Genomic DNA, 27,009 nt, shown 5'->3' on the forward strand with positions numbered 1-27,009 from the left:
CAGAAGTCTTCGGAATAAGAGCCAGTGGTCTTGTGGTAACATCTCTTGAAAATACCTTAGAAATACCTATACCCACACTCAACGAGTGCAACCAGATACCGTTCAACAAGGAAGAAATCCCAACACCGGAAGCCGCTCTTCATCACCCTCTCCTGAAGACTATAGCCAGCAAGATTCCACCTCTTGATCACAACGCAGAAATCCTGATTCTACTAGGGAGAGACATCCTCCATTTACACAAGGTACGCCAGCAAATCAAAGGTCCTCACGACGCACATCACCATTTGCTCAACGCTTAGTCCTAGGCTGGGTGATCATAGGGAACACCTGTGTAGACAAAATGATGAGACCTAACGCTATCTTCTCCTACAAACACACATCTTGCCAAATGGTTGCAGCACTCATTTCCAGCAATGCCCACATCATTACTCTGTGACAGAGAAACTGAGCGACATCAAATGGCGACAGCCACCACTTGACAGTGCGAACACAGACCGTCCCTGGGACAATGGTGTTCAATTCCATAAGTGAAGACAACAAGTTGGCACCCACCAGAGAAGATAAAGAATTTATAAGGGTTATGGACAATTAATTCGCTCAAGACGATTCCAATAGCTGGGTTGTTCCGTTACCCTTTCGTTCTCCAAGATCAAGGTTGCCATACAATCTGCAGCAAGCAACAGCAAGGGTCTCTTCTCTAAAGTGCACTTTAAAATGAAGGCCAGAGATGGAAAGATATTTAATTGATTTCATGCAAAACATCTTTGACCGAGATCATGCAAAACCCGCACCACCACTGAAGGAAGGAGAAGAATGCTGGTACCTTATGTCCTTTGGTGTCTACCACCCTCGGAAACCTAACCAGGTCAGGGTGGTATTACACTTCAGTGCTCAGCATAAAGGGGTCTCCCTCAACAACTTGCTTGTTATTGGACCCAACATGATCAACAGCCTCATAGGAGCTTTGATCGCTTCAGGCAGGAACCCGTGGCGATAATGGCCGACATCCAACAGATGTTTCATTGCTTCATCATGAGAGAAGACTGTAGAAACTATCTCCGGTTCCTATGGCACAAGCGTAACGACATCCACAACGAAGTCGTGGACTGCCGGATGAAGATACACACCTTTGGCAAGAGCCCTTCATCTGCTCTAACAATCTATGGACTGAGACTGGCAGCCCAGGAAGGTGAGAGAGAATATGGACGCGATGCTCATCAGTTTGTAGAGAAGAACTTGTACGTGGATGATGGGCTCAAGTCTTTATCCTCGAATAAAGAGGCTATTGATCTGCTCTCCAGGACTCAGAAAATGCTCTCGTCATCAAATCTCAGGCTCCACAAGATTATCTCTAACAGTCAGGAGGTGTTGGAAGCGTTTCTATTGGAAGACTATGCCACGAGCCTAAGAGACCTCGATTTAGGTTCCGACGTCCCTCCCACGCAACACAGCCTCGGTCTGCTATGGGATATTAAACAGGACACATTTACTTTTCAAGTGTCACCCTGCGACAAACCATTCACCAAATGAGGAGTCCTATCTGTCATAAACAGTATCTACGATCCTCTTGGGTTTGTCGCACCCATCACTATTCAAGGCAAGATTCTGCTAAGACAGCTCACTACTTAAAATACCGATTGGGATGCTCTGCTGCCGTCCAGAAACAGCAAAGATGGGAGGCCTGGAAGAAGTCACCGAAGGTCCTAGAGCAACTCCAAGTCCCATGTTGTTATTCTGTTAAATCTTCTTCAGTTGCCGCCAGAAGAGAAGTCCACATTTTCTCCGAAATGTCTACAGAAGCCATAGCCGCAGTAGCATATCTGAAGACCTCAAGAGCGCACAATGAAGTGCACTATAGTTTCATTCTGGGTAAGGCCAAACTAACAACTAAACCTGCACACTCAGTACCAAGGCTTGAACTTTGTGCTGCAATATTGGCGGTAGAACATTCTACACAGATAGTAGAGTGGTACTCGGATATACAGTATATATATAACCAAACAAAACAATTCTACATCTATGTGAGTAATAGAGTAAAGCGCATGAGATGCCTTGCTACTCCTGAGCAGTGGCATCACATCACCTCTGATCTAAACCCAGCTGACCGAGGAACGAGACTCACAGCTGCATCCAAGCTTGGTGACAACATGTGGCCGACACCTCCAAATAGCTTATATGAGGATACCTACGATAACTACGTCAGCAACGCATATGAGATGGTGGATCCAGAATCGACAAAGAAATTAGACCAAATGTCTCCACACACTACACTTCAATGACATCAAGGCTGAAGTTGAAACCTCATCTTTTTGAAAGCTTCTCAAGTTGGTGATCCGCTGTACAAGCCGTGGCTCATCTTACTCACATAACTCATTGCTTTACCAATGACAAGTCTTCAGGGTGCCACAGCTGGCACATTTGCAAGGGTCATCCTACCGTCGAAGACAAGGAACAAGCTGCACAAGTCATCATCAGGTGCGTACAACAAGAAGTATATCACCATGAGATTAACAGTATTACGAAAGGTGTCAACTAGTGATGAGCGAGCATACTCGTTAATCGGGTTTCCCGGAGCATGCTCGGGTGGTCTCCGAGTATTTTGGCATGTTCGGAGATTTAGTTTTCGTTGCCGCAGCTGCATGATTTGCGGCTGCTAGACAGGCTGAATACATGTGGGAATTCCCTAACAAACAGGCAACCCCCCCATGTATTCAAGCTGTCTAGCAGTTGCAAATCATGTAGCTGAGGTGACGAAAACGAAATCTCCGAGCACTCCAAAATACTCGGAGACCACCTGATCATGCTAGGAGAAACCCGAGTAACGAGTATACTACTCGCTCATCACTAGAGTCAACCTCTCCAAAAACACTAAGCTCCTCAACCTGAACCCAGTGCTCAATCACAGCAAGTTGCTAAGAGTATGTGGTCGCATAGGGAAATCTGAACTACACCTATAAGGAATAGAACCCTATTATCATCCCGGGGCGGCACTACGTGGCTACTCTGCTAGTCTGGCACTATCACGAACAAGTACAGCATCAAGGAACACAGCTTACCGAAGATGGCATCAGGTCTGCTGCTTTTTGGATCGTTGTAATGAAGAAATGTGTCTCCTCCGTGCACCATAGATGCGTTAAGTGCCAAAGGTTTAGAGGAAGACATCAGTACCAGCGGATGGCGAATCTTCCAACAGATTGTCTAAGTACAGATCAGCCATTCTCTGATGTCAGGGTAGACATCTTCAGTCCTTGGTTGGTCCTTACAAGAAGAACTCGTGGTGGAGGTGCAAACATTAAGCGATGGGCTGTTCTATTTACCTGTCTCAGTATTTGTGCAGTTCACATTGAGGTTATCAAAGCCATGGACTCTTCTTGCTTCATCAATGCCCTAAGAAGATTCTTTTCCATTCATGAGCCTGCTAAACAACTCCAGTCTGACTGTGGAACTAACCTAGTAGGGGCTCACAAGGAATTGCAGTTAGACAACTTCTTGACCAATAACGGCTGCACCTGGGTGTTCAATCCTCCACACTCATCACACATGGGTGGATCCTGGGAATTCATGATTGGAATTTCACAAAGAATTCTTGATTCCATGTTGCTGAACCACAAGCTTCCTCTCACCCATTAAGTGCTGGTCACTTTCCTCACAGAGGTGCCAGCTATAATTGCCAGACCTTTGGTTCTGGTATCATCTGACGCTGATGCTCCAATGATTCTCACTACAGCTACACTCCTTATGCAGCAGATTTGACCTGTTCCAGTCTCTCTCGGGGACTTTGATCACATAGACATTTTCAGACGTCAATGGAAGCAGGTGCAACATTTGTCTGATATATTCTGGCACTGGTGGAAGACTGAATATCTGCATTTGCTTCAAAACCACTACAAATGGCAGGAGCCAACTCCTAACCTACAGGAAGGATATCTCATCCTTTTAAAAGACAAAGAGGCTCATCATAACCACTGGCCAATTGGTCTTATCACCAAGGTTGTGCCAAGCGATGACAGAAATACTTGGAAGGTAGAAGCCAAGGTGACAAAGGGGGATTCAACTCGAATCTTCTTTCGCCCAGTCACTGAACTTGTGCTACTTTTACCGAAGGACGATGTCACTTGAACTGAACATTGTTGCTGGACTCCGCCACGGCGGGGAGCATATCTCCTCATACCCCAGCCATGTTAGGACATAAAATGCTCTGTGTGCAACTGAACTTGAACATTTCCCCATGGATTAAATGTTAGAATTGGATTGTTGGGTTGTAGAAGGAGTTGGCTTGTTGTGGCTTCCCCAACCCGAAGATTGCTTTTCTATCGAACTCATTTTTTATTTCTTATTCAAGGACTACGCATCATCATTCAAGTATGGACTTGAATTGTTGCATTATTGCTGCATATTGTTTTCTTCTCTCTCCTCTTTTCAGGTTCCATGTTGATGTTGGACAGCAACGACTCGTCACATCATATGGAGACATTGTGAAATCTGAAGATTTCAGACAGGGAGTGTTGTATCTCATGAATGGGAACAGCTTGTGTCTTCTGTGTTATGCATTGTATTTTGTTCTGGCTGCAAATGCTCCATAAAAGGATCATTACCTTTTGATACTCCTGTTCTGTTAGTAGAGTCCCTAGTGATTTAATTTGGTTCCTAGTGTCCTAATTCCCCTGCAGCACCATCACACCAATTTTAAAACTTTTTTTTTAACCTTTAACATTTTTAATATTTTAAAATACTGAAGTTTCAGGTCAATAATTGTGGCGTTGGAGCATTATGGTCACATTCCCCTAGGTGTCGTACAGAGGACACACTGGGCCTCAAATATCAAGTGAATTGTTTGCTGTGGTCCAAAAGGACAATGTATTCTCAAACTGTTTGTATCATACACATTTAGCTGACCCAGTTCATTAATTTTGGCTATGAGGACTTATATTGTTGCAATATGTAAATTGCATCAAGGCATGCAGAGAAGGTCAATATGTATACTCAGCATAGACTCAGCATATCTGTGATTTACAATGATAAATTCCAGCGTGGACTATTTGCCTCTAAAATTCTGTTTAGACAAAAACATAGAATTTAACATAATTAAAACACCAGTTCTTTTGTTTATTTTCTGCTAAGTTTGCTTTGTGACTGCAGTTTGGTGTGTTGATTTAGTAATATGAATTGTTTTAAACAAGACTTTCAGCCTCAGTGGTTTATCTATGTTTTCTAATAAGTTATGCAATTAGTTTAAACAGCAACTGAAACCTTTTTACCACTGGCACATCATTCAGATTGCTGTTTTTTCTTTTAACACTTAACATGCAAAGTTAGGACCTAATTCATCTAGGTGTTTTTGTCAGAATGCTGTTGTAAAAAACTTTGAAAGGACACAAAATTTTTGCGCAACTCAAAGATGTGACATTTGCTATTTTTACACCAATTTTGACCTACTCTGTCAAAGTGGGCGAAGTTGGAGAGGGAAGAAGTGTTCCAAATTGATCGCAGTGGCTTATGCTGGATCATAAATTTGGCTCATCATTAGACAGTTTTGTATTTCTTTATACCACATCTTGGTTGGTTTACTGTAGAGCAGTTTTTTTTTTTACTGCAAACTGGTACCTTGTCCTTTTGTCTTCAAGCCGGTCTCATTTGTCCTGCAAGGCTTAAAATTTATCTTAAACACATAGGGGTATGTTCGCAAGATACCATGTTATCTTGTATCCGTAGGGTAGAGAATAGCTTCTTGATCAGTGGGTGATTGACCTCTGTGAACCCCAGAGATCCCACAAACGGGGCTTTACAGAGAACTTTCTGAATGTAGCAGAGGTGAAGCTCTCAAACGTCACCACCATTTATTGTCTTTGTGACTACCAGAAAGTCAAGAACTACACTTGACTATCTCGAGAAGTCCCTAAGAAATGGGAAGTTGAGATGGTCATGTTTAACTAACCCTCCACTCATATGGGGCTCTACAGAGCACTGGTTTTGGGGTTGCTGGATAGGGGATAACCTACCTTACTTGGAATAATGTGGTGAACTATGTTTTTGCCCATGTAAAAAAAACTAATACTTTCAGGAAGGAAGTCATGCCTTGTCTACAGTGACTTTGGTGGTGTCACACACAGTGTGGGAAAGACTAAATGCAACACGAAGGGATGAGGGGAGAGAGCCCAACACTAATGAAGAGGGGGGTGTGGACTCCTAGGCAGATCTAAAGTCTCCCTGTCTGTCCCAAACATCCCTATATAGGTTCTGCACCTATCGCTGAGCAAGAACCTAATCCCTGCCTGACCCTGGCAATGAGCCCTGCTTAGGTAATGACAGGGTGTACACAAGTCAATCCCCACTACAATTAAAGACAGATAGGATAGACAAATGAGGGGAACACTTATCTTGAGTAGACTCAGAGAGATAACACAGATGTCATCCAACAGCACGAAAGAAGAAGATAGCCAACTACTATAGCTCCAAGCCTAAACAAAGAAATATCACTAACATTTAACATTAACATTAGAAATATCACTGGCGACTCCCAGAAGCAGACTGGAAGTCTATAAACACCCAGGTCCAGGTGTGTCAATTAGAGCTGGGGGGAGGTTGCCACTGGGTACAAGAGTCAGAAGGATTAGGAAGGCGTCTGCAAAGCCAAACATACAGACCTTCTGCAGCCAGATGCTGTGACAGGTGATTTCTTTCACGTGAATGGCTCAGTTGGGTTTCCCATTGAAGTACTGTTTTTGGGGGATTCTAAAACTCTGAAGTAGTGATCAACAGAGAGTACTTTATTAAGATGAACCCAGCCTAAATCCTTGATAATTTTCATTGCCAGGAAAAGACATGTTTAGCCATTCACTTGCAGTGGATGTTAATGGGAAGTGTAAAATTGGATTTAAAGAGAAGGGTAAAAGTACATGTTTACAATCCACACCTATGATAACCATATTCCCTATAAGTCTACATGAGACACTCTCTTCTTTATGAGTCACCCCTCTAAATATCTTGGAAAAACCCCTTTCATGCCTTCTTGGCGTGCATAAATCTCTAATCAAATCAGAAGGCCAATTGTTGGACTTGCTGTATCAAGTTGTGTTTATGGGACATGTACTCTATCTCTGACGAAATCTGTTTTTCATTGCCATAATGAAGTTTATATATGTATTCATATCAATAGCTAATGTTACTTACTGGCTGGTAGGCAAAGCACAAGCGCAGCGAAGTAAGCTACACATAATTTGAGTTGTCCTGGCAACTCTATTAAATTCTTCAATCTCTGGAGGGACACGGAAGCTGATGAACAATTGATGGTGGATGCACAAGCACTAGTTAAAATAAACAAACAAAATGTACCGTCTAAAATGAAGAGAACAGTACAGTCAGTTCTGACTTGAGTAGGGAACAGATATGGCATAATAAGAGACATGGAAGATTAATCTTCTCTGTATGGTTACTTGAATCATTTCTTGAAGTTACTTCATATGTGATGCAATAAATTATTTTTGGTGATTAAGCTAGGCTGACTGATTCTATGGATCAATAAAAGTAATATAAATAACTAACATACTATTTACTGTGATACTGATCATATGTATATACAGTATGTGTGTGAATTTTCAGTATGTATATATATTCATAATCATTATTATTAATATATATATGTACAGTACAGACCAAAAGTTTGGACACACCTTCTCATTTAAAGATTTTTCTGTATTTCCAAGACTATGAAAATTGTACATTCTCACTGAAGACATCAAAACTATGAATTAACACATGTGGAATTATATACTTAACAAAAAAGTGTGAAACAACTAAAAATATGTATTGTATTCTAGGTTCTTCAAAGTAGCCACCTTTTGCTTTGATGACTGCTTTGCACACTCTTGGCATTCTCTTGATGAGCTTCAAGAGGTAGTCACTGGAAATGGTTTTCACTTCACGGGTGTGCCCTGTCAGGTTTAGTAAGTGGGATTTCTTGCCTTATAAATGGGGTTGGGACCATCAGTTGTGTTGTGCAGAAGTCTGGTGGATACACAGCTGATAGTCCTACTGAATAGACTGTTAGAATTTATATTATGGCAAGAAAAAAGCAGCTAAGCAAAGAAAAACGAGTGGCCATCATTACTTTAAGAAATGAAGGTCAGTCAGTCCGAAAAATTGGGAAAACTTTGAAAGTGTCCCCAAGTGCAGTTGCAAAAACCATCAAGCGCTACAAAGAAACTGGCTCACATGAGGACCGCCCCAGGAAAGGAAGACCAAGAGTCACCTCTGCTTCTGAGGATAAGTTTATCCGAGTCACCAGCCTCAGAAATCGCAGGTTAACAGCAGCTCAGATTAGAGACCAGATCAATGCCACACAGAGTTCTAGCAGCAGACATATCTCTACAACAACTGTTAAGAGGAGACTTTGTGCAGCAGGCCTTCATGGTAAAATTGCTGCTAGGAAACCACTGCTAACGACAGGCCACAAGCAGAAGAGACTTGTTTGGGCTAAAGAACACAAGGAATGGACATTAGACCAGTGAAAATCTGTGCTTTGGTCTGATGAGTCCAAATTTGAGATCTTTGGTTCCAACCACCATGTCTTTGTGCGGCGCAGAAAAGGTGAACGAATGGACTCTACATGCCTGGTTCCCACCGTGAAGCATCGAGGAGGAGGTGTGATGGTGTGGGGGTGCTTTGCTGTGACACTGTTGGGGAGTTTTTCAAAATTGAAGGCATACTGAACCAGGATGGCTACCACAGCATCTTGCAGCGGCATGCTATTCAATCCGGTTTGCGTTTAGTTGGACCATCATTTATTTTTCAACAGGACAATGACCCCAAACACACCTCCAGGCTGTGTAAGGGCTATTTGACCAAGAAGGAGAGTGATGATGTGCTATGCCAGATGACCTGGCCTCCATAGTCACCAGACTTGAACCCAATCAAGATGATTTGGGGTGAGCTGGACCGCAGAGTGAAGACAAAAGGGCCAACAAGTGCTAAGCATCTCTGGGAACTCCTTAAAGATTGTTGGAAGACTATTCCCGGTGACTACGTCTTGAAGCTCATCAACAGATTGCCAAGAGTGTACAAAGCAGTCATCAAAGAAAAAGGTGGCTACTTTGAAAATCTTTAAATGAGAAGGTGTGACATATATATATATATATATATATATATATATATATTTAGATTATAAATAATATATGTTTATTACTTCTATATTTCTACTCAAGGTTAATGCTACCTTGCTATTGGAATAGTTTATTGTCTTTCAATTTTATTCATCTAACATGTATTTACTGTATATTATGATAAATGTTTAGTTTAATGTTATATGATAATGTACAATTTTTGGTACCATGTCTTTATATAATATAATATTCAAAGAATATTGTTTTGGGACTAAAATTATTTATTATCCATCTAGTGCCAACATATTTAACAGCACTGTACTGAGGTTATCCCCAATAACATCAGTCCTTGTCTCCAAAGGGCTCAAAATCTACATTTATCTTTTTTTATACAAACACATACTAGGGTCAATTTAATAGGAAACTAATGCACCTTTTAGTATGTTTTTGCAGTTTGAGAGTAAACCAGGGTACCAAAATAAATGCTAAATGTTATTCTTGGTTGGATTTGAACCCAGGAGCTATTTATACTAAGGGTTTGGTAAGACAAAGGTATATGGAAGGAATTACACATTATTCCACTGGAACTTACATTGGACTTGTCCCATTTAATCAACAGGGCCTGGTATCATAGCTCCATTAGGGGATTTGATCCAGTGAACTGTTGCTGCATGGTCGGTTCCATCGTCTGCTGAACTACTGTCCATTCCTCCCTGTCCAAATGCAGATCGTTTCTATTGTCTGTGCTTTCCTTTCTTAGTTTGCTCTTCTCCAGGTATTTCTCATTTTCCCATTTTTGGTTTGCACTATCAAATTCTGCGCGGGATTTGATATATTCACCAGTCACTGCACTTCCTTGCTGGCTATAACTCTTGGTGGGTGTGTGTCCAGGCATTCCAGCTCTTCAGCTAAAGGGTTTATCTTACTTTGTAAACTTCAGTTTTATTTTTGAAGTGAGTCTGTTTGCTTTTCCTCCCAGCACGTTTTCCTTTTACCATTGGTTTCTGGGAGCACATGTAAAATGAAGCTTTTACATTGAACATTCAGTCCAATCAGGCATCATATTACAGTGCAGGAGGAGTTGCAGTAGATTGAGATATATTTATGTAGGGAAAATTCATTGTAAGGCCTGTTTCACATGTCCTACATTCATGGTCTGAACCTGGACTGTGATGCAGATCTGGACTGGGCATTGGTCTCCTGACCTGAACTCAACAGTCTCATAGGCAAAATATGCTGTTGGCTGTTGAGATTGGGTCAGGAAACCTACATCTGGTTTGAACATCCCAGCCTATACTCAACCATGAATGTCAGTCATGTGAAACTGGCCTTGATTATATTTTGTTCATATAAATCATTGATTGTTCTGGGCTTTTCAGCAAAGTGGGCTGTCCTGATCAGTGATTTACAGCTATCTCTGTATGCACACTCACATAAGGAAAGATGACAATCACTATGTAAAACCAACTTGTTGATGGAAAATCCCCAAATAAATAGAGATTTAACTGAATAAACACAGGTTATATTGAATCTTTTACCACATCAGTCTACTCAGCACCCTGTGTTCAATAAGAGAATAAGACTACATGTTTAATGTGACAGGTTTCTTTTAACAGCAGAAAATATACAGCAGAAGTATTGTATCCTTGATTTATAAACATTTTTATTGACTAACAATGTGTTATGGTATAGGCTATTGTTATGTCAGCCATAAGATGGAGTAAATGTGTCTAGTTTATTTTTAATCATGCCAGATGGAGTACCATTCACAATTTTGTCAAGTTTTTCACTCTTTGTTTCATTGCAGCCATTTAGTTAATTCATTAAAGTTCTTTTTTTCTCATTAATGTACAATCTGCACCCCATCTTGCCTGAAAAAATAGAAATGTAGTAATTTTTGCAAATTTATTAAAAAAGAAATACTGAAATATCACATGGTCATAAGTATTTTCTCAGTATTGAGTAGAAGCACCCTTTTGAACTAGTAGAGTCATGAGTCTTCTTAGGAATGATGCAACAAGTTTTTCACACCTGGATTTGGGGAATGGTCACAGAATTTTTCTGAAGCCACTCCTTTGTTATATTGGCTGTGTGCTTAGGGTCATTGTCTTGTTGGAAGGTGAACCTTTGACCAAGTCTGAGGTCCAGAGCACTCTGGAAGAAGTTTTCATCCAGGATATCTCTGTACTTGACCACATTCGTGTTTCCTTCAATGACAACCGGTCATCCTGTCCCAGCAGCTGAAAAACACCCCCATAGCATGATGCTGCCACCACCATTTTTGACTGTTGGGATTGTAATGGGCAGGTGATGAGCAGTGCCTGGTTTTCTCTACACATACAGCTTAGAATTTTCACCAAAAAAGGTCTATCTTTGTCTCATCAATAAGAGAATCTTATTTATAATAGTCTGGAAGTCCTTCATGTGTTTTTAGCAAAATATATGTGGGCTTTCATATGTCTTGCACTGAAGAGAGGCTTCCATTGGGCCACTCTGCCATAAGGGCCTGACTGGTGAAGGGCTGCAGTGATAGTTGACTTTGTGGAACTTTCTCCCATCTCCCTACTGCATCTCTGAAGCTCAGCCATAGTGCTCTTGGTGTTCTTCTTTACCTCTCTCACCAAAGCTCTTATTAGGATTCAGAAAGAACCTGAGAGTGGACCCTCTGGGTCTTGGCTCTAGAGCCCCCAAGGACGAGCGGTCCAGATGGAACCACCCCTATGCAGGGAGCGTTAGTAGCAGGCCCAAGGGGGATGGAGACACAACTGCTAGAGCCAAAGGGGCGACTTCAAGTTGGAGAAGAAAAGAGACTGAGGACTGAAGGTAATGGACAGAAGCAGGGAGAACTGGGAGACAAGACTTGATGCCTGACTGGTACAGTTGAGACACAGGAGTGGCACCGCAGATACACAGGACAGGCACAGCAGAGACACAGGACTGGCACGGTAGAGACACAAGGCAGGCACAGCAGAGTCTCTGGGCAGGCACGGCAGAGACACAGGGCAGGAACGGCAGGGATACAGGGCTCGAACGGCAGAGACAAAAAAGGGCCTGAGGATAAAGAAGGTGCTGGCAAAAAATTCAACGAATTCCCTAAGAAGCACAGGCGTCTTACCTAGGAAGACGCCAGGAAGAAATACTTGATGGGCGCTGCCATATTGGGGAGGAGCCACCAGGTCGCGACTTTCCAGGGAACGCAGTGGCGGAGGAGGCGCGACCATGCATGTGCGAGGTGACGATGCACCGAAATCCGGAGAAAACAGAGGAGGAGCGGCGCGGGACCGAGTCGGGAGCGCGCCGAGGGAAGGGAGAAGGCAGGTAAGTATTAAAGGCCGTGACAGCTCTTCTCCCACGATTGCTCAGTTTGGCTGAACCCGCCAGGTCTAGGAACATTTCTGGTTGTCCCAAACTTCTTCCATTAAAGGATTATGGAGGCCACTGTGCTCTTAGGAACCTTGAGTACTGCAGAAATTCGTACTCAAGTAACCTTGGCCAGATCTGTGCCTTGCCACAATTCTGTCTCTGAGCTCCTTGGCCAGTTCCTTTGACCTCATGATTCTCATTTGGTCTGACATCCACTGTGAGCTGTGAGGTCTTATATAGACAGGTGTGTGCCTTTCCAAATCAAGCCCTATCAATTTAATTAACAATCTCATGGAGGATCACAAGGAAATGGACAGCATGTGACTTAAATATGAGTGTCTGAGCAAAAGGTTACTTATTAATATTAATCTCAAAAAAGATCCAGTAAGCACGAGGTATAAATCCTCAAAATCATATGAAAAAACCTCAGTCTAAAATGGTATAATTTTATTATTAAAAGCAAGGCAGACAGACACACCTACAAAACCAAACACTAATCAAAAACAACCAAAAACGTGAAAAAAATGTGCACCAAAGGAATAAAAAACTAATGGGGAGACCTAGATCACCCTACTCAGGCCACTAGTTTGCCCCTGCCTAGCTGCGGAGGTAGACACCCTAGGGGGGAGCGTTATGGCGCCCCCGCTCCTCGATGACTGTCCCTAGGGGCCCTACAAGACCCTACGGCCACTAATGTAAGCCACTACCCACACACTAAAGGGTCCTCTAGCGCTAGACAGAAAGATACTCTTCTAGGGATGACCTAGTTCCCACCAGTAATACGCTATATACACACACACATATGGCGATATAGATGTCACAATGGTATAATTATTCACAGCGGCCCCAAGATACTATGCACAGTGTAAATACACTTATAGACAAATCCAACCTGATCATCTAAGCATATATATTTTTTCTCTCTTAGGCTAACATTTATACTAGTGTGGGTAAAGATCAAGATAATTCCAGCCAAATTAGCTCAATATCATGCATGGGTAGTGTCTCTGCTACCTCACTCCAATATCCCCACACTATTTAAGCAATGCTAGCAGTAGCCCATATATAGCCACAGGATAAGGCCATGAGTACTCATCTGAGCCGCTGTGTATCACCGACCGCCATATGAAGAACACGCCTCAACGCGTTTCGCCTCTGCAGGCTCATCAGGAGGCCAGATAGACCGATATCTTGTGTCACATCAGATTGTGGATAGCTGAATGCCCTATGCCGCACAACTCACATTTACAGTTAGGTCCATATATATTTGGACAAAGACAACATTTTTCTAATTTTGGTTATAGACATTACCACAATGAATTTTAAACAAAACAATTCAGATGCAGTTGAAGTTCAGACCTTCAGCTTTCATTTGAGGGTATCCACATTCAAATTGGATGAAGGGTTTATTAGTTTCCGCTCCTTAACATGTGCCACCCTGTTGAAGGTTTTGCTGTGAAGTAAACATGCGGTCAAAGGAGCTCTCCATGCAGGTGAAACAAGCCATCCTTAAGCTGCGAAAACAGAAAAAACCCATCCAAGAAATTTCAACAATATTAGGAGTGGCAAAATCTACAGTTTGGTACATCCTGAGAAAGAAAGAAAGCACTGGTGAACTCATCAATGCAAAAAGACCTGGGCGCCCACGGAAGACAACAATGGTGGATGATTGCAGAATAATCTCCATGGTGAAGAGAAACCCCTTCACAACAGCCAACCAAGTGACCAACACTCTCCAGGAGGTAGGCGTATCAATATCCAAGTCTACCATAAAGAGACGACTGCATGAAAGTAAATACAGAGGGTTCACTGCACGGTGCAAGCCACTCATAAGCATCAAGAATAAAAAAGCTAGACTGGACTTTGATAAAAAAAACATCTAAAAAAGCCAGCACAGTTCTGGAACAATATTCCTTGGACAGATGAAACCAAGATCAACCTCTACCAGAATGATGGACAGAGAAAAGTATGGCGAAGGCGTGGTACAGCTCATGATCCAAAGCATAGCACATCATCTGTAAAACCCGGCGGAGGCAGTGTGATGGCTTGGGCTTACATGGCTGCCAGTGGCACTGGGTCACTAGTGTTTATTGATGATGTGACACAGGACAGAAGCAGCCAAATGAATTCTGAGGTATTCAGAGACATCCAGCCAAAAGCAGCCAAACTGATTGGTCGTCGTTTCATACTACAGATGGACAATGACCCAAAACATAAAGCCAAAGCAACCCAGGAGTTTATTAAAGCAAAGAAGTGGAATATTCTTGAATGGCCGGATCTCAACCCAATTGAGCATGCATTTCACTTGTTAAAGACTAAACTTCAGACAGAAAGGCCCACAAACAAACAGCAACTGAAAACCACCACAGTGAAGGCCTGGCAGAGCATCAAAACGGAGGAAACACAGCGTCTGGTGATGTCCATAAGTTCAAGACTTCAGGCAGTCATTGCCAACAAAGGGTTTTCAACCAAGTACTAAAAATGAACATTTTATTTAAAATTATTGAATCTGTCCAATTACTTTTGTTCCCTTTAAAATGAGGGTGGCACATGTTAAGGAGCTGAAACTCCTAAACCCTTCATCCAATTTTAATGTGGATACCCTCAAATGAAAGCTAAAAGTCTCAACTTCAACTGCATCTGAATTGTTTTGTTTAAAATTCATATTGGTAAAATCTATAACCAAAATTAGAAAAATGTTGTCTCTGTCCAAATATATATGGACCTAACTGTATATCTGCCGCCAATATCAGACACATGAAGCACCTCCTCACTACTTCCTGTAGCGTCTAGTGGATTGTATTGCGCATGTCCGCATCCCCCATGCACAGAGCGAGCCGCGATACCCTGCTTCTGCGCATAGAGCCGCTGGAGCGTTAATGCGCATGTCCCCGGAGTCGACTATCACATCACTTCACAGCGCATGCTCCGGAAACACGGGGCGTGTGCTGCCCAGATACCAGCTGTGCCGCTCAAGCGTCCTACATTCCAGCGCATGCCCAGTGAGCCGGTCTTACTTTGTCATCACCGCGCACGCTCCAAAAAACACTGGGGCATACAGAGACACCACGTCACACCGGAGCTTTTTAGTGTAACGCTAAGTTACTGCGCACACCCAGCTCCTCTCTACCTCTATTATGTACGCTCACACATACATTGTTAACGCATGCAGAGCAAGTATACCCCTTGATAAATACTGGTGACGTGACCCGGCTCCACACTAATGCACAGCCTAAGAGGGAGGGATCGCCGTGCTCCCCCCACTCCCTACAATGACCGATATCTATTTCCACAACTCGCCTATACAGATACATAAGCGAGTTATAAAACACAATGCAACCAAAAATAATTAAAATAAAAATAATAACTTATTATAGTCTAAAATAAAGCGGTGACCAAAACCACCAAGGTGCGTTGTGAAACCGTACAGTGAAGGGACCACTGTGAGAAAGGACTAACAACCAACGTAATGTATCATGGAACAAAGTATACAAATTTCATATCAAGGCAAGGGGTATGGAAATTTATGGCTTTATTAACAGGGTGCCACTGATTACATATCAATCAAAACTTTTGTATAATGCATAAAAATATAAACAAAAGAATATTTTAATTATTCAATAATAAAATATGAACACTGGCAGATTATGTATAAAAAAAGGGGGGGGAAGGTTATATATATATATCTTTTTAGCAATAAAACCAACCAACAGGATATAATATATGTCTTTAAAGATTACATAAATATTTTATATTGATGCACCAAAAATGGATAATCTACAGGGGGGAGGTAGGGGGATTAAAATTGTACACACACCTGAACCAAACAACTTACTAAATAAAGTGACTGGTGCAAGAGAGAGGTAGAGAAGGAGTACCCAATAAATTTTATGGTTTACATAAATAGCACTCTGTGTATTGATACCTTAAAATATGTTATTATTATAATTATATTCATGTGCAATAGTCCTCAATGAGGTGACAGGTAAAAAAAGGGGGGGAGTTTTGAATAATATAATCAAATTCCTAGCTGGTATCAATCACGCTATAATATCCCACTACTAAAAAACTAAATTGGAGTGAGCAAAGGTGAAAAAAATTTTTTCTTTTATATGTATAAAAAAGCAAATTTGTATATATACAGTGGGGCAAAAAAGTATTTAGTCAGTCAGCAATAGTGCAAGTTCCACCACTTAAAAAGATGAAAGGCGTCTGTAATTTACATCATAGGTAGACCTCAACTATGGGAGACAAACTGAGAAAAAAAAATCCAGAAAATCACATTGTCTGTTTTTTTAACATTTTATTTGCATATTATGGTGGAAAATAAGTATTTGGTCAGAAACAAAATTTCATCTCAATATTTTGTAATATATCCTTTGTTGGCAATGACAGAGGTCAAACGTTTTCTGTAAGTCTTCACAAGGTTGCCACACACTGTTGTTGGTATGTTGGCCCATTCCTCCATGCAGATCTCCTCTAGAGCAGTGATGTTTTTGGCTTTTCGCTTGGCAACACGGACTTTCAACTCCCTCCAAAGGTTTTCTATAGGGTTGAGATCTGGAGACTGGCTAGGCCACTCCAGGACCTTGAAATGCTTCTTACGAAGCCACTCCTTCGTTGCCCTGGTGGTGTGCTTTGGATCATTGTCATGTTGAAAGACCCAGCCACGTTTCATCTTCAATGCCCTTGTTGATGGAAGGAGGTTTGCACTCAAAATCTCACGATACATGGCCCCATTCATTCTTTCATGTACCCGGATCAGTCGTCCTGGCCCCTTTGCAGAGAAACAGCCCCAAAGCATGATGTTTCCACCACCATGCTTTACAGTAGGTATGGTGTTTGATGGATGCAACTCAGTATTCTTTTTCCTCCAAACACGACAAGTTGTGTTTCTACCAAACAGTTCCAGTTTGGTTTCATCAGACCATAGGACATTCTCCCAAAACTCCTCTGGATCATCCAAATGCTCTCTAGCAAACTTCAGACGGGCCCGGACATGTACTGGCTTAAGCAGTGGGACACATCTGGCACTGCAGGATCTGAGTCCATGGTGGCGTAGTGTGTTACTTATGGTAGGCCTTGTTACATTGGTCCCAGCTCTCTGCAGTTCATTCACTAGGTCTCCCCGCGTGGTTCTGGGATTTTTGCTCACCATTCTTGTGATCATTCTGACCCCACGGGGTGGGATTTTGCGTGGAGCCCCAGATCGAGGGAGATTATCAGTGGTCTTGTATGTCTTCCATTTTCTAATTATTGCTCCCACTGTTGATTTCTTCACTCCAAGCTGGTTGGCTATTGCAGATTCAGTCTACCCAGCCTGGTGCAGGGCTACAATTTTGTTTCTGGTGTCCTTTGACAGCTCTTTGGTCTTCACCATAGTGGAGTTTGGTGTTAGACTGTTTGAGGGTGTGCACAGGTGTCTTTTTATACTGATAACAAGTTTAAACAGGTGCCATTACTACAGGTAATGAGTGGAGGAAAGAGGAGACTCTTAAAGAAGAAGTTACAGGTCTGTGAGAGCCAGAAATCTTGATTGTTTGCTTCTGACTAAATACTTATTTTCCACCATAATAAGCAAAAAAAATGTTAAAAAAACAGACAATGTGATTTTCTGGATTTTTTTTTCTCAGTTTGTCTCCCATAGTTGAGGTCTACCTATGATGTAAATTACAGACGCCTCTCATCTTTTTAAGTGGTGGAACTTGCACTATTGCTGACTGACTAAATACTTTTTTGCCCCACTGTATATGTCACACAATCCAATGTGTAAATGTGCAAACTAAAGTGACAAGTGCAAACCGGAAAAAGGAAGAAATGGGGAATCAAAAATAAGAATTAATTATATATCGCCACTCTGACTAAGATAAAACTATATTGATACCGAGGGTTATGAATGAAATACCAAAGAGAGTTATATAGGTAGAGAAGGCTCCCACCTGGGTAAATGTGGTAGTAACTAACGATGATAGTAATTGGTGGTGATAGTGGAAATAAGGTGCGCTTGTGCCAATGATAATTAGCCTAACCAAGTACCCATGATCAAAGAATTAAGGTGCCACAATTAATAACTATACCTGGGGAGGTGCTGCCAGTGTTCGCGCTACCCGACGCGCGTTTCGGAACGTGCAATCTTCCTTCGTCTTCCTGACGAAGGAAGATTGCACGTTCCGAAACGCGCGTCGGGTAGCGCGAACACTGGCAGCACCTCCCCAGGTATAGTTATTAATTGTGGCACCTTAATTCTTTGATCATGGGTACTTGGTTAGGTTAATTATCATTAAATTGTGGCACCTTAATAACCAAGTACCCATGATCAAAGAATTAAGGTGCCACAATTAATAACTATACCTGGGGAGGTGCTGCCAGTGTTCGCGCTACCCGACGCGCGTTTCGGAACGTGCAATCTTCCTTCGTCAGGAAGACGAAGGAAGATTGCACGTTCCGAAACGCGCGTCGGGTAGCGCGAACACTGGCAGCACCTCCCCAGGTATAGTTATTAATTGTGGCACCTTAATTCTTTGATCATGGGTACTTGGTTAGGTTAATTATCATTGGCACAAGCGCACCTTATTTCCACTATCACCACCAATTACTATCATCGTTAGTTACTACCACATTTACCCAGGTGGGAGCCTTCTCTACCTATATAACTCTCTTTGGTATTTCATTCATAACCCTCGGTATCAATATAGTTTTATCTTAGTCAGAGTGGCGATATATAATTAATTCTTATTTTTGATTCCCCATTTCTTCCTTTTTCCGGTTTGCACTTGTCACTTTAGTTTGCACATTTACACATTGGATTGTGTGACATATATATATACAAATTTGCTTTTTTATACATATAAAAGAAAACATTTTTTTCACCTTTGCTCACTCCAATTTAGTTTTTTAGTAGTGGGATATTATAGCGTGATTGATACCAGCTAGGAATTTGATTATATTATTCAAAACTCCCCCCCTTTTTTTACCTGTCACCTCATTGAGGACTATTGCACATGAATATAATTATAATAATAAGATATTTTAAGGTATCAATACACAGAGTGCTATTTATGTAAACCATAAAATTTATTGGGTACTCCTTCTCTACCTCTCTCTTGCACCAGTCACTTTATTTAGTAAGTTGTTTGGTTCAGGTGTGTGTACAATTTTAATCCCCCTACCTCCCCCCTGTAGATTATCCATTTTTGGTGCATCAATATAAAATATTTATGTAATCTTTAAAGACATATATTATATCCTGTTGGTTGGTTTTATTGCTAAAAAGATATATATATAACCTTCCCCCCCCTTTTTTTATACATAATCTGCCAGTGTTCATATTTTATTATTGAATAATTAAAATATTCTTTTGTTTATATTTTTATGCATTATACAAAAGTTTTGATTGATATGTAATCAGTGGCACCCTGTTAATAAAGCCATAAATTTCCATACCCCTTGCCTTGATATGAAATTTGTATACTTTGTTCCATGATACATTACGTTGGTTGTTAGTAGATACATAAGCGGAAGGACCAGTCCAATATAACAGATATAACAAATGGCCGGCACCCTACTTTTACTTGACCAGCATATATAAAGTACTGCTGTAGCAACATCGGTCATTTCCAAGTCTTCGCTTGGGACAGCAAGAACGGTGCCCAAGCCACCGTGCCTGTTTTATATCCGCGGCTGGTACCAATATAGAACACTGTGCCCATCATATATCTGGTCCCAGAGGCTGTGTATGCCGGCAGATAATGTAAAGTCTAGTGCAGTACATAATACAAAATACAAACAGAATAATATATCAACAGATACTTCCATGGAAATCCATGTGGGACCTCCAAAAAGAGGATCCCCATCGTAAAGATGGTACAGACCTGCCACTTTCTGAACCCATATACAATTATTCATTTTGGCTTAACAGACGCATAGACCAGATGCATATATAATTCTTCATTTTAGCTTAACAAAAATACACCAGAGGTGACTCGGACAAATGGAGAAACTACAGAAAGCACGCGTAAGATAATTGCTCATTAATCCCCTTGGGTGCTAGGGACATTGTGACATCTATATATATATATATCTATATATATGTGTGTATATAGCGTATTACTGGTGGGAACTAGGTCATCCCTAGAAGAGTATCTTTCTGTCTAGCGCTAGAGGACCCTTTAGTGTGTGGGTAGTGGCTTACATTAGTGGCCGTAGCGTCTTGTAGGGCCCCTAGGGACAGTCATCGAGGAGCGGGGGTGCCATAACGCTCCCCCTTAGGGTGTCTACCTCCGCAGCTAGGCAGGGGCAAACTAGTGGCCTGAGTAGGGTGATCTAGGTCTCCCCATTAGTTTTTTATTCGTTTGGTGCACATTTTTTTCACGTTTTTGGTTGTTTTTGATTAGTGTTTGGTTTTGTAGGTGTGTCTGTCTGCCTTACTGAATACTTATTACCATGTGATATTTAAGTTTTTCTTTTTTATTAAATTTGGAAAAATTTCTACATTTCTGTCTTTTTTTCAGTCAAGATGGGGTGCAGACTGTACATTAATGGGAACAAAATTAACTTGTTTGAATTTACCAATTGGTTGCAATTAAACATAGTGAAAAATTTAAATGGGTATGAATACTTTCCATACCCACTGCATACTCAATGACTAGTTGGTAATTTCACCACCCGGTAGGAGGAGAAATCTTAGGGGGTTTTGCTGGGCCACCCAGCAGAGGAGGAGGCTACTCCCCCAGCAAGAGGACACTGAAGAGCGTGCTCTCAAGCGATGACATCATCATCTCCTCCGCTGTCAGTGCTGATTACCGTGTGTGAGCGGCACTGCCTGACAATAGAGGCAGCCAGTGCTTAAAGGGACACTGTCACCTGAATTTGGAGGGAACAATCTTCAGCCATGGAGGCGGGGTTTTGGGGTTTTTGATTCACCCTTTCCTTACCCGCTGGATGCATGCTGGCTGCAATATTGGATTGAAGTTCATTCTCTGTCCTCCATAGTACACGCCTGCGCAGGGCAAGATTGCCTTGTGCAGGCATGTACTATGGAGGACAGAGAATGAACTTCAATCCAATATTGCAGCCAGCATGCAGCCAGCGGGTAAGGAAAGGGTGAATCAAAAACCACCAAACCCCGCCTCCATGGCTGAAGATTGTTCCCTCCAAATTCAGGTGACAGTGTCCCTTTAAGGAAGATTAGGTGAGTCTGTAACACGTACCTTAGATGCTATTGATAGATGTTCCATAATGTACCTGTGTGACTGAAAGGTTTTAGAACAGTATATTGGTGTGTACGTGCAAATTTTACAAAAAATAATACATTAATATGTGTTTCTGCTTTTTCAGCTGGTAGACTTTCGAGAAGTGATATCACGTATGCTGGGACTAAACATCAACTCCTTGGCATTACCAGATTATGAAATAATCAAAAGGCTTGAAGGACTTCTCCATACCCACCATCACCATGTAGTATCCTGTGCATAAAGAACCAATGGGCATACAATATAAATTTAATGATTTGGAAGTAGCGTTCCTACCATATTTTTATTGTACCTATTTTATGTTAAATGATTTTTATATACTGTTACTGCATATGTGTATTCTCTACATGATGAGGCAGATAAAATATCCAAAGTGCTACTAGGAAATGTTATTAAATTCTAAGCAGTGCCATGTTTTTTGCAGTTCATTATCAAGTCTTTATTTGCAAGGATGTGACTTGAACAAGCTTATACCAAAGAACAACGTAGCATAATCCAGAACTGTGACATATGTATAACCTTGTAAAATACCTACTTGTAACCACCATTGAAATGTACTCTGATTCTATCCAGTTAATTAAAAGAAGAATTCTCCTTATTTAAAGACTCTTAGAAATGCAGTGTTTGAGACCAGCAGATTAGAATATTAGCTCTCCATGTAAGGCCTGGTTCATATGGGTGCATTTCACAGTCTGTAAAGCGATCGCAATACTCACACTGACCATGGGTCTCCTGACCTGAGTGGAAAAGCACATATTAGGCTATAACTTTGGGTCTGGGCACTGCAGTCTGTATACGAAAGCCCATTTGAACCCTGTGTAACGCAGAGTATGACCAGTTTCTGAACAGCTCCTGGTCATCTGTTCTGCATGTATGTAGCTGTTTGTTCATAGAACGCCAAACGCTGCCACTGATTTTTATATAGTTGTGTAGAAACTATCCTTTTTTGATATGGTTGATGAAATTGTGTACAATTTATATATTGATTAATCTTTTCAAAGGCAGACGGGCTGGTCAGGCGAGCTTACAGCAGATGCCGAGGTTGGTCAGTAGCACCCATAAGGACAATCAGGTCTTGCTACCATACATGGAGAACAACATATAAAGATCATTATTAGTGGTATCCCGGGCTGCATGGTGCATGGAAAAGATTATTAGGGTACTAATTATGAGCCACATAGCATGCTGGCAACAGGTTCCTTTTAAAGGGACTCTGTCAGCACAGAATGACTGTTCAAATGAAGTCCTACTGCTCGGTGCTTCATGGCCAATCATTTATATATACCTTCCCATCTGCTTGTTTTCTAGCAATCTCCACTTTACTCTTTGATTGACAGCTCTGGCTTCATAGAGCTAAACAAGGGTGGAGATAGAAGGAAACAAAGCAGGTGGTAAGGTGTGTATATACCATAAAGCACCGAGCACCTGTACTTGGTTTGAACAGTCATTCTGTCCCTTTAAGAATAAATTTGACTATTAGTACTTAGATGTGCAAGACAAATATAGCGTAATCCTATTCTAATTTTATTTAGCAAGGGGTTTCCCTGTAATAATTTTTTTGTTTTTAGTTTCTATAAGGATGAAAATAGCTTCTCTACAAATTTATGTCTCATTTAAGATATCCTAATAAAATAATCAGTTTATTTTTGCAATAAAATTACAGCATAACACACAATTATATTTGTGCAGTTTATTTATTGTTGTTACTATAACACATCAAGGCCGATCATCACTTAATTGAGAAGCAAACTTAAAATATTTCCCTCTTACTGATGACAAGGTTTAATACAGCATTTATTATTAGCTATTGTGACCTGAGGTCTGCTTGACTTGTTTCTCTATTATGTTTCAAAGGTTTGTCATGTAAGGTGGGAGTGAAAGATAATACATGATAGAAATGCACCAACCCAATTTGTCATCAACTGATAATTGAATTCTGTAAGAGATCTCGTCCATTTGAAACTTTGATTTGGGCACATGGATTGCTGATGTATAGGCTTTTTCACTCATTGAAGTCAATAGGAAAATCTACAGAACAGAAAATTCATAGAACCAGTGCCAATGAGACATACTGCAGTTTAGAATAAAATCCACAGGATGGCATAAAAATAAAAACATGTGCAAGTGCTCTTATTGTCCTACATCTTAACTTTTGGGACAAATAAGGTGGCACATTATCACATACATGCATTTTTTTTTAATGCTAAGCCACATCCCTAGTCCAGCCTCATCCTTGTTGTGCTCCCATAAAGAACACTATGGGAAAAAAATCAAAAATTTAATCTTTGTCCAATAAAATATGGTTTATTATTAGTGATGGGCGAGCACCAGTGATGGATGAGCACTAAAATGCTTGGGTGCTCGTTGCTTGGGTGGAGCAAATTGGAATGCTCGGGTGCTCGACCCGAGCAACGAGCCCAATGTAAGTCTAGGGGATACTCGAGCATTTTTACCATGCCCCCAAGGCGGTCTTTAGAGGGACTAGAAATTGCAGAAATCGATAGGAACAGTACTCAAATAACATGGGAATATTGTCAGTCTTACGCCACTTTTACAGACTCACAATAAAACATACAAAAACAAATCCAAAATGGATTTTCCTGGGAAATATGTAAAGGAACATTCTTTCCAGGGTAATCACTTGTATATAAGGCAAAATAAATAACCAAAACCAAAAATGCTTCTCCACACCATGGGCTATGTTCACACGTAGCGTTTTTGATGCGTTTTTGAACTTTAGCACTGCTTTCAACCAAGACAAATGCATTCACTGGGAAATATCATTTTAACATTTTACAACCTTAGCTGGCCATGTGGTGTGTGACACATCATCAGACACATCCTGTTTCATTTATGAAGGAGGAACTCTGAAAGTCACAAAGCCTATATTTATAGGGCCATCAGGCGGCCTTTACAATTCATCCATCAGCTGGCTATGCTTTGCTGTTCCCATTATTAGACAGTGGTTCTCCTATACTGTTACTGCCTATGCAGTGAGAGCCTGGGCTGCTAAAAATAAGGACGCACCCCAATACCCCTTTCAAGAGAAGTACAGGAGTGCCTCCTGAAGAAATGTACCCATTATAAGAAAGTGGGTCTCCCGTAGTGTTTGCCTATGCATTGAATGCAAGGCCTGCCCTGCCCCAAAGTTACAGGCACCCCAATAAGCCTTTGAAATGACGTAGTGGATGGCTGCATGAAAACCAAGTTCACATTATTCATTTGGTACTCCCACACTGTTTGCTTTTGCATTGAATGCAAGGCCTTCCTTGCCCCAAAGTTACAAGCACCCCAATAAGCCTTTGAACCCATGAAAACCAAGTTCATATTATTCATTTGGTACTGCCATACTGTTTGCTTATGCATTGAATGCAAGGCCTGCGCTGCATCAAATTCACATGCAACCTAATAAGCCTTGAAAGAGACGTAGAGGTGGGCCTCCTGAAAACAATGTTCCCATAATTAGGAAGTGGTTACTGCCATACTGTTTGCCTATGCATTGAATGCAAGGCCTGCCCTGCCCCAAAGTAACATGCACCCCAATAAGCCTTTGAACCCACGTACTGGATGGCCACAGGAAAACCAAGTTAACATTATTAATTTCGTACTGCCATACTATTTGCCTATGCATTGAATGCAAGGCCTGCCCTGCCCCAAAGTTATATGCACCCAAATATGCCTTTGAACCCACGTACTGGATGACCACAGGAAAACCAAGTTCACATTATTCATTTGGTACTGCCATACTGTTTTCTTATGCATTGCATGCAAGGTCTGCCCTGCACCAAATTCACATGCACCCAGTGTCGGACTGGGGTGCCTAGGGCCCACCAATGGAACTGACTCCAGGGGCCCACTCTAAATTTCAATGCTCAGGCTAGGTACCCCTTTGTTTTGTAGTATTTGTTAGGAGGCTCAGTAGCAAGTTTCATTATATTCATTAGAAGAACAGGTACAACATGCTGCACATTTTTTTTCGCTAAAAAGATAGACACTCTAACGGAAACAACAAAGACCTGATCACTGTTTTTAAAGGGAACCTGTCACACCCCCACGGCGTTTTTAAGTAAAAGAGCCACCTTTTGCAGCACTAAGGCTGCATTCTGTGAAGGTGGCTCTTATGCCAAGCATCCCTAGGAATGCTGAAATAATCACTTTTATAAATTTCGCGCCATACCTGTATTGAGTCCCGGAGGTATGTCTTCTTCCCGGTGTCAACCGCCTCTGAGACGTCAATCATCTCCATCTTGCGTCTGTGTGCCGCCTCCTGTGTTCAAAATACATGCCCGGCGCCTGTGCTCTGCCAACATTACTCGCCTGATGTAAGTTCACGGGCAGCGCGCATGGTGCATGCCCGAGAAAAGTTGGCAGAGTGCAGGCGCTGGGCATGTATTACATATACACAGGAGGCGGCGCACAGATGCAAGAGGGAGATGATTGAGGTCTCGGAGGCGGTTGACACTGGGGAGAAGACATACCTCCGGGATTCAATACAGGTATGGCACGAAATTTATAAAAGTGATTATAAATTACTTTTGGCTATGTACCCACGTTGCGGAAATGTCCGCAGCATTTCTGCAACTGCCTGCCGTTTTCCCACAAAACACAAGCGTTTTTAGCTTGCAGAATGCTTGCGCTTTTCCAAGCGATTTGAAGCATCGCTTGGAAAAGTGATTGACAGGTTGGTCACACAAGCATAATGCATGACAAGTGTGATCAACTTTTTATTATTGATGCTGCCGATGCAGCATCAATTGTAAAAGATAGAATGTTAAAAATAATAATAAAAAAAAAAATATGATTATCCTCACCTTCTGACGGCCCCTGATCTCCTCAGCGGCGCTCCCGGTACGTTCCGTTCCCAGGGATGCTTTGCGCAAAGGACCTTTGTGACGTCACAGTCGCGTGACCACAACGTCATCCCAGGTGATTCGCACAAAGCATCCCTGGGAACAGAAGCCGCCGCAAGCACCGCTGAGAGGCGGGAGGACTCCGGGGGCCATCAGAAGATAAGTATATCCCTAATTTTTATCTTAATTCTTTTATTTTTTTTTTACTTGAATATGGTACCCAGGGCCTGGAGGAGTCTCCTCTCCTCCACCCAGGGTACCATCTGCACATGAAGCGCTCACTTTACGCATGGCGGGCATAGCCACATGCATAAAGTGAGCGTTTCAATGCAATCCTATGGTGGCGTAATTGCCGCGATTCCGCAGAAATGAACATGCTGCGGATTTTAGCACTATGCGATTCCGTAGCAGGAAAATCCACGGCATGGGCACAACAACTGCGGAATC

The 27,009-nt window shown here is 41.7% G+C and overlaps 1 protein-coding gene across 2 annotated transcripts in view; it reads left to right on the top strand.

Moving 5' to 3' along the window:
- The window catches only part of CCDC170 (coiled-coil domain containing 170), a 253,403-nt gene extending 231,093 nt beyond the window's left edge, over positions 1–22,310 (top strand). For both annotated transcript variants that reach the window (XM_069769173.1, XM_069769172.1), the window contains one exon: positions 21,798–22,310. In XM_069769173.1, the coding sequence (XP_069625274.1) occupies positions 21,798–21,935 (138 nt within the window). In that variant the 3' untranslated portion in view covers positions 21,936–22,310. The remainder of the gene's footprint in view (positions 1–21,797) is intronic.
- The last annotated feature ends 4,699 nt before the right edge of the window (positions 22,311–27,009 follow it).

This window comes from Ranitomeya imitator, chromosome 5 (assembly GCF_032444005.1).
Source record: "Ranitomeya imitator isolate aRanImi1 chromosome 5, aRanImi1.pri, whole genome shotgun sequence".
NCBI lineage: Eukaryota > Metazoa > Chordata > Amphibia > Anura > Dendrobatidae > Ranitomeya > Ranitomeya imitator.